The sequence below is a fragment of the Gymnogyps californianus genome, chromosome 10 (genome assembly GCF_018139145.2).
Source record: "Gymnogyps californianus isolate 813 chromosome 10, ASM1813914v2, whole genome shotgun sequence".
Classification (NCBI taxonomy): domain Eukaryota; kingdom Metazoa; phylum Chordata; class Aves; order Accipitriformes; family Cathartidae; genus Gymnogyps; species Gymnogyps californianus.
This window is the reverse complement of record NC_059480.1, coordinates 18,243,981-18,252,160: the sequence shown is the minus strand read 5'-3', so window position 1 is coordinate 18,252,160 and position 8,180 is coordinate 18,243,981. Positions and strand designations below refer to the sequence as shown.

Below are 8,180 nucleotides of genomic sequence, written 5' to 3'. Positions count from 1 at the left end.
GAAGTGATGTGCAGTCCCTGAGAGCCACCAACTCTTCCCAAAGAGATATGAGAGCCGGCAGGGTGGGAGCAGTTGTTGAGGCCCCAGTTATGGAGGATGCTCCAGCGGGCTGATCTGAATGGTGGAGGAAAAGGGGAAGCAAAGGGAGAAGGACCCCTGGTCCAGTGGTTCTGGTGTCCCAGCAAAACTGGGGCTGGGAGAACTGGACCGTGTGTGAGCGGGACAGAGAGGTCTGTTGCCACCTGGAAGCCAGGATCCAGCAACCTGGGGAGGATGGATGGACCCATGGTTCAGCTCTGAGTGAACTGAGCTGTCTGGTCCTTGCTCCTTGCAGACCATCCTTACCATGTGCCTGTTGTCTTCAGCTAGGAAAGGAGACTTCAGGGAAACAGATGTTGAAGTTTGGTAAGAGCTCAGCAGCATCTCCATTACTTTGCTCCAACCCAAGCAACCTCCAAACACCCCAGTCCCAGCAGACATCCCCTCATCCCCATGGGGGTGCAGAACAAATAAGCTGTGAGGGTCCCTGGAGGGACAAGGACGCAGGTGCAGAGCTCTGGGGGCTCCTCATGGGCTGCCCTGCAGCAAAGCCCGGGCAAGGGGGAGGAATGGGACAGGGGTGGGAGGCATCGTGGCTGCATGCAGGGAACAGCCTCTGCCCCAAGGATGGGGGAGATGGCTGAGCCACAGTGCACAGAGCCTGGGGAGCAGCTGGGACTGTGCTGGGAGCCAGCTGTGTGTGTGCGTGCTCAGCAGGACAGCCAGAAAACACGGGGAGGCAGATGAGGGATGGAAGGGAGAGAGAAAGGATGGAAAATGAGAGATTTCCAGGAATGCTTCATCCCCTGATGCAGTCTCTCAAGTGGGCTTTTGCTCAGGCTCCTGACACCTCAGCAGTACAACACAACCTGCCTTTGCACTGGCACGGATCCATCCCCTGCCTTGGCCATCCCTCAGGGAAAAAGCAGCCTGCGCACCATCCGGAGGCAGGGACTGAAGTCCGTGCCCATCAGCTACTGTTTCTGGCTCCGCCACACAGGCGCTGTGGCCTGCAACATGCAAGCTCCCGGGCACCGTCACTCATGCTGACATCTGCCAAGCCAGCCCTACCAAACCCCTGCCAGAATTGCCCAGCTGCTGTCCGTGTGTCCTGTCCCTGCTGTCATGAGCACTGTGCCATAAACCCCTGTGTTTTAGTTTGTCTCCATCCCCAGAGGGGATAAGGTTTTTGTTGCCTTCCTCGCTCCCGTAGGAGCGGGCAGCACTTCTTCTCCTCCCAGTTTCAGACACTATTTCCAGCTTGTTGTTTTTTTTTCCCTTGCGTAACTTCTTGTTTACACCCATTTACCCTCCAGCCCTTTGGCTTCAGTAGCTCCTCTCCTCTGCTGCAGGAGATGAATCCCTGAGGGAAGTCTCATCTCAGGGCAGCCCTGGACCTTTCCTGCCCTTCGTGTGTTCACTCTGCCAACTCCCCTCCGATGGCAGCCTGTTTGCTGCCGGGAGCAGAGGCAGGGCCAGCTTAGGGCCACCAAGCCAGCCCAGAGCTTTGCTGGTCTTGTCCAATCATCCCTCGCCTGCTCTGAAATTTCTTTGAGCAAAAGCATCGAGCTCTGCTACAGACCCGGACACACGGCCCCTCAGGGCTGGCACTGGCACACAGTGCTGCAGCGATGGCTCCGTTGGCGTCTCCGTGGCCTTCCTCCCCCTGCACCATTGTCACCCAGCAGGGACAGAGCTGGGCACAGATCCATAGCTCCAGCACAGCGGGCCGGGAGGCCGTGGGCTGGTTTTGCCTTTGCTGCCAGCCCATGCGGAGGGGCAGGGTGTGCAGAGGCCAGCCCAGGCACTCTCAAGGCTTTTAGGATCTTTGTGTCTTATTAAACTGGGAAGGAAAAATGTCTCCAAGGCTTTGGGGGATCTCTTGGGCTGGTCTGAGCACACTGTCCCCACCTGCCACCCTCTTCCCCCTGGGCACTGTCCCCTGCCCCTGGCTTGCTTTCACCAGCCAGCAGGGAAATGGGGTGCCACGTCCCCCACAGTGTGCGGCCAGCACCCCGCAGCCCAAGGGTGCTCTGGAGCAGTGTGCAGTGTGCGTGGTCCACGTGGGTGGCTCCCGAGCAGGGGCTGTGCTGGGTGCTCTGCCCCAGTGCCAGGCTGTGCCCGGTGGCCCTGGGGACATTTGCGCCCATCCACGTGCTGCCAACCATCTCTGGTTGCCACCAGGCTCTGTTTGCTTCCCTCCACAACAGCGGCAAGGCAGAGCACTCCTGCAGGCACCGAGCCTCCGGGAAGGAGGGCACCAGTGGGAACTTGGTGCCTCAGTTTCCCCCTTGGGCTGTGGGAGGGAAGAGGGGTGAGCGGTGCTGCTCCTGTCTGCTGTGTGCTCTGGCATCAGGAGGGGGATTTGGGGGTGCAGGACCCCAGGGACAGTGTCCTGATGCTGGAGGGCACTGGATCCAGGCGGCCCCTCACGGTCTGGCCGCAGGTGCTGGGCTCAGCAGCGCAGCGAGCTGTGCTGGGGCTCAGCCCGGGTGGGAGTGGGGGGCGCAGGGCTGGAGGCAGGTCTCTCCCGGCAGGTCTCTCCAGGCTCTTTCTCCAAGATCCCTGTCCTGCCTGCTCGACTCCAGCCCCGCTGGAGGCTCTTCCAGCTCCATCCCACCCGGCTCAGCCAAACACCTCTGCGCACGGTGAGGATGGCGCTGGGACAGGCTGAATGGAGGAGAGTCCCCGGGATGCCAGAGCCCTTCAAGATGTCATCCCCGGGGGCGGGGACCGGGTCCCCCTGGGCCCTGCCATCCCCGGAAGGGATGAAGGAACGGATGCGTGTACCTGTGCCCACGGGTGCCTGCCCGTCCCGCGGGGTGGCAGTGCCCTCTGCCGTCGCACGGAGCGGCGGAGCGATGCGCAGCCGCCTCCCCCTTACTCCCACCCCTTCCCCGCCAGGCACAGTCCCCCCCCCCGGTGTCACCCCCTTACCCCGACCCGCCCCCCTGCCGCCTACCTCCCCACCTCCGGGGGGCCGGGTCGGGCTGGAGAGCCCGGTCGTGGCGGAGCCGGGGAGCCCCCGCCCCGCTCCTCAGCCCTTCTTCTCCGCAGGCAGAGCGGGGCCGGGGAGGCGAGGAGGGGCCGCCCGCGGAATGCGGGCTCGGGGGCGGGAGTGGGCGCCGGTGGGCTCGGCCGGCTCCAGGCTGGGCTCGGACCGGTAAAGCACGTGTTGGAGGAGAGAGGAGCCGCGGGTGGAGCGGGGACACGCAGCCCTGCCACGCGTCCGTGGGGCGCAGGAACGCGTGAGTGTGTGTGTGTGTGCACGCGTCTGTGTGTGCATGCATGTATGTGTGCATGTGTATGTGCGTGCGTGTGCATGTATTTGTGTGCACGTCTGTGTGCATGGTTGTGTACATGCATGTGTATGTGCATGTTTGTGTGCATGCGTGTGTGCATGCGTATGTGCATGTGTGCATGCATGCGTGTATGTGTATGCATGTGTGCATGGGTCTGTGCGCAGCTACAGAGCACGAGTGTTGCCCTGCAACCGGGGAGTTATCAGCAGGACCGGGTGCCAGCGCAGAGGACAGGCAGGAGTGCAGACAGACAGACAGACAGACACTGGGTGCAGGAGGGAGCAGACCCCGGCGCGGAGCGAGGGGGTGACACTGCGAGCACAGCAACTTCCTCACACCGAAGTGTGACGGGAGCCGGCTGGAGCCGCCTGCTCCATGGGGGAGTGATTTGGGTGACCCAGGGGTTGCACATCTGGAAGCAGGGAGACCCCAGGAAGCCGCTGGGTCCGTCTGCATCTCCCCCAGATGAGACCCGGACAACTGGGTGCTGTGGGGCCCCTGTGCCTGGCAGTGTCAGGACAGCAGCGGGGCTGACTGATGCCTTACCAGAGAGGCCACACAAATGGCAAATCCCTGTGTTGCGAAGGCTGCTGGTGGGGCTGGAGACGGCCGTGCCACCCTCCCCTGGGAGTCTCTTAGAGTCAATGGAGTTTATTACTTTAATGTTATTTCCTCTGTCTTTCTGAAGAGCATCTTTTCAGCAGTGCTGCTTTGCAAACGAGGACCCAGCCCCTGGCAGGGGTAGGGTCTCAGCAGTGAGCTTTGCTTGCCCAGCGGTGGGAGAGGAAGCCCCCAGCACCCCCCGGCTCACCCGCCAGCCTCTCCGCTGACGGAGGACGAGAGGGAGAAGGTGGATAACGGCAGGCAGCTTCTCTGAGCTGAGCTCCGAGGGGAGAGCAGCAGCAGGATTTCATTAGCCTGCCTCTTAAGGCAGTGAAGTCTCCATCCCCTCCCACACTCCCTCCCCAGCCCGACCCTGTCCGGCGCAGGGGTGGTGGGACCTCAGCCTTCATCTGGAGCTTCCCAACAAGCCGTAAGTCCTTCTTGGGTTGGAAAATCAGTTTTCCCTTTGGCTGTTTTATGGTCACCCCGTCAGCCCCTCTGCACAGCCGGTAGAGTTGGAGCTGGGATCAATTTTGGGGGTTGGCTTTGGGGCTGTATCCTGCTCTGGTTTGGGAGCAGGGAGAGGGGACAGCCCTGCTGACATCCCCCTGGCGAAGGGGCCAAGGTGGGCTGGGGAGCTGCCAGAGTTGTTTGTGGATGGGAAATGGGGCAAGGAGCGCTTAGGAACCCTGGAGGGAGGTTGGGGGCAGATTTTGGGTGGTTTCCCAAAGGAAAGGCTGTGGCTGGGGCAGGATGGATGCGAGGGTGCAGAGCCATGGTGATCAGCAGCATCCTGGCACGCTGACGCCAATGGGGAGAGGGGCAGAGGGAGCGGGGGCAGCAGAGGGGTTAGGAGGCAGCAACCTCCCCGTCTCTCCGCAGTCATGAATCCCTACGTCAACTGCTCCGGCCCTGAGTTCCCCCTGCCCCAGCGAGACTTTCCTGTGGAGCCCGTCAGCCCTGATCTCTGCAACAGGACTCACCCAGAGACCTTGTTCGACCCCAAGGATGCCAACCTGACGGAGGAGCAGCTGCGGGATAAGTACCTTGGACCTCGACAGTCCAGCTTCTTTGTCCCAGTCTGTGTCATCTACCTGCTGATCTTCGTGGTGGGAGCTGTGGGCAACACGCTCACCTGCATCGTCATCCTCCGGCACCGGTTCATGAGGACGCCCACCAACTACTACCTGTTCAGCCTGGCCATGTCCGACCTGCTGGTGCTGCTGCTGGGGATGCCACTGGAGCTGTACGACATGTGGAGCAACTACCCCTTCCTGCTGGGTGCCAGCGGCTGCTATTTCAAGACACTGCTCTTTGAGGCTGTCTGCTTTGCCTCCATCCTCAACGTCACAGCCCTGAGCGTGGAGCGCTACATCGCTGTTGTGCACCCGCTCAAGGCCAAGTACGTGGTGACCAGGAACCACGCCAAGAGGGTCATCGTCACCATCTGGGTCTTGTCGGTCATCTGCTCCATCCCCAACACCAGCCTCCATGGGCTGCAGCCTCTCTATGTGCCCGGCCGAGGGCGGGTGCCCGATTCGGAGATCTGCACCCTGGTCAAGCCACGCTTGACCTACAACCTCATCATCCAGATCACCACCGTCGTCTTCTTCTTCCTGCCCATGGGGACCATCAGCATCCTCTACCTGCTCATCGGCCGGCAGCTCAAGAAAGAAAAGATGCTGGAGGCCTTGGGAGACAAGTCCGCTGGCAGCCGCGACTGCCACAATGCCCAGGGGCAGAAGAAAGTCAAGAGGAGGCAGGTCACAAAGATGCTGTGTGAGTCTGACGCTGGGGAGTCCGATGCTGGGGATGGGCAGAGCGGGGGGTATCTCCCAAGGCTTTGTTGGGAGGGTGCTGGGTGGAAACTGAGGCACGGCCAGTCCAGAGCTCTGAGGCTGGGTTGTCCTGGAGGAAGGCTGCGGGGCTTGCTTGTGGGGTGTCGGGGCAAAGGCAGATCTGGTGGCTCTGGTCCAGCGGTGAGGATTGCTCGTGCCAGCTCCCTCCCAGCTGCGAGACCTTCCCTCCTCAAGGAAAGTGCTGGGTGAGAAAGGGAAAGGAGGTGGGTTGGGATGGCGGAACCTGCTCCCCATCCCCCCAACCCAGACCTCATGTGCTGGTGGTGGTGGTGGGATTTCCCAAAGAGGGACCAGTTCGCAGCCTCTGTGACCGTCCTGGGGCAGTGATGCACTGACCCAAGGCTGGACTGGAGCATCTCCTCCGTCCCACTGCTCTGCGCCCTTGCTCCCCTCCCCAGCCCCATCCCTGCAGCCTCTGGCCCCGTTCCTGGTAGCAGGAACTGACTGCCCTTGGGTAGCCATCTCTCCCTGGCACGCTGACCTCCGTGTGCTCCCAGCCCCGTGACGGCACAGCGATGGCAGGTTGCCCAGCCCAGTCCGTCAGCGGGGCCAGGGCTGCTTCTCTGCCGCGTCCCAGACAAGTGGTAACTCCGCTTCCCCCGGCACCGGGGCTGGGAGGGGGACAAAGGGGGACCTGTCCCCGTGTGCCACGGAGATGCAGCGTGGCACGGGTATGGCAGGGCTGGGGACCCCAGGACCACCTATATATCACCCTCTTTCCTTTCCATCAGCAGAGCTGGGTTATAAAAAAATCCCCAAAACCAGAGCACAAGGAAAGGGTGCAAATAGCTCTTGCTCCTTGGACTTTGCCAGCGAAGGTGGTGGGGTGCCCAGAGGCTGGATGCCCACAGGGGCATCCCCCAGCCGTGCTGCATGGCCGAGCTGCCTGCCGATGGGGAGCAGAGAGATGTGTGGTGCAGCAGCGCCTGGAGCAGCCCTGGCAGGAGATGGAGGGAGGGAGATCCTGTCCAGACCTCCAGCCCCTCCATGGCAAGTCAAAACAGCACTGGGGGAGCCCTTTCCCTCTCCCCCTTCCTCTCTCCCATGCTTTTTTTGTGTGTTCTTTGCTATGGCCAAAGCCGAAACAGGGCAGTGCTTGGCCAGGGACTGGAGGTCCCTGGGGGGTGAGCCCCATCCCCCCAGTAACACCAGCTCCTTGGCTCCCCACAGTCGTGCTGGTGGTGGTGTTCGGGATCTGCTGGGCCCCCTTCCACACTGACCGCCTTGTCTGGAGCTTCGTCTCCACCTGGACCAGCCACATGCTCCACATGTTCCAGTACGTCCACATCATCTCGGGCGTCTTCTTCTACCTGAGCTCGGCTGCCAACCCCATCCTCTACAACCTGATGTCCACCCGCTTCCGGGAGATGTTCAAGGAGGTGATGTGCCACCCCAGCCACCGCCCGCCACGGTCACGGAAATACTCGCCCAGCATCACCCACGCCACCACCCGCAGCACCGAGTGCGAGCCCATGCCCGGTGCCAATGGGCTGCCCCTCTCCGATGCCGAGGAGTACAAGCTGGAGGAGGTGAAGGGGGGCCAGGCCACCACCCACACAACATCCCTCTGCTGAAGAGTGGGAGGACACGGGGGAACTGGGACCAGCTTTCCCCACCACTTGCATCCATCTGACCGTGGCACCCATCCCGTAGTGGGGAACGGGGCAGGAGCGATGGAGGGGACCCCGCCTCTCTGTGCCATCCCGCTGGGATGCGAAGGCTGGTTTTCTTGGCAGGACTGCTCCAGGGACACGGCAGCGGTGGCCATGCTGTGCTCTGGATGCATCACAGCCGCTGCACTCAGCAGCGGGGCTGGCCAAGGCCAGGGCATCCCTCGTGGTGTGGGGACGGCTGGCTTCTATGTCAGGGATATGCCAGCAATCCCCAAAACCATCCCATCCCTCCTGGCCCAGCAGGGTGAACCTGCGGGTGCAGGTGTTGGAGGTGTCAGGCACCCCAGGCTGTTTCAGAACACCATGCCGGATGGGTGCCCCAAGAGGTGCTCGCACCCAGGCTGAGACCCATGGGGGTGGGAGAGTTTTGCACAGGATGGAGTGGGGAAAAAAAGGTCTGTGGGTGCCTTCTCCCTCGAGACCTCCCCAGGGCCCTCTGGCACCGACGTGCCCCTGATTTTCTTGCACATCCCTTCAGTGGTGCCAGCCGGTGTCCGGCTGCAGGGTGCTGGTATGGCTCCGTGCTCCCAGCCTTCCTCCTGCCCCAGCCTGCCGAGGGCAAGGGAAGGAGCACGGCCGGCCGCTCCCTCCAGAGCTGGAGCCTGCAGGGGGAAATACAGGACAACGGGAGCCCCAGGCTGCCTGCAGTGCCGAGGCACAGCTCTGCGCCTTCCCCATGCCCCCAAAACACGCCCCGCTCTTCC

At 62.2% G+C, this 8,180-nt stretch overlaps 1 protein-coding gene across 1 annotated transcript; it reads left to right on the top strand.

The window, feature by feature from the left end:
* Positions 1 to 4,314: 4,314 nt before the first annotated feature.
* On the top strand, positions 4,315 to 7,377 carry NMUR1 (neuromedin U receptor 1). Its single transcript, XM_050902843.1, has 3 exons — positions 4,315 to 4,374; positions 4,827 to 5,723; positions 6,974 to 7,377. Exons 2-3 carry the CDS (start codon positions 4,829 to 4,831, stop codon positions 7,375 to 7,377), a joined length of 1,299 nt encoding a protein of 432 aa, XP_050758800.1. The 5' UTR covers positions 4,315 to 4,374; positions 4,827 to 4,828.
* Positions 7,378 to 8,180: the final 803 nt, after the last annotated feature.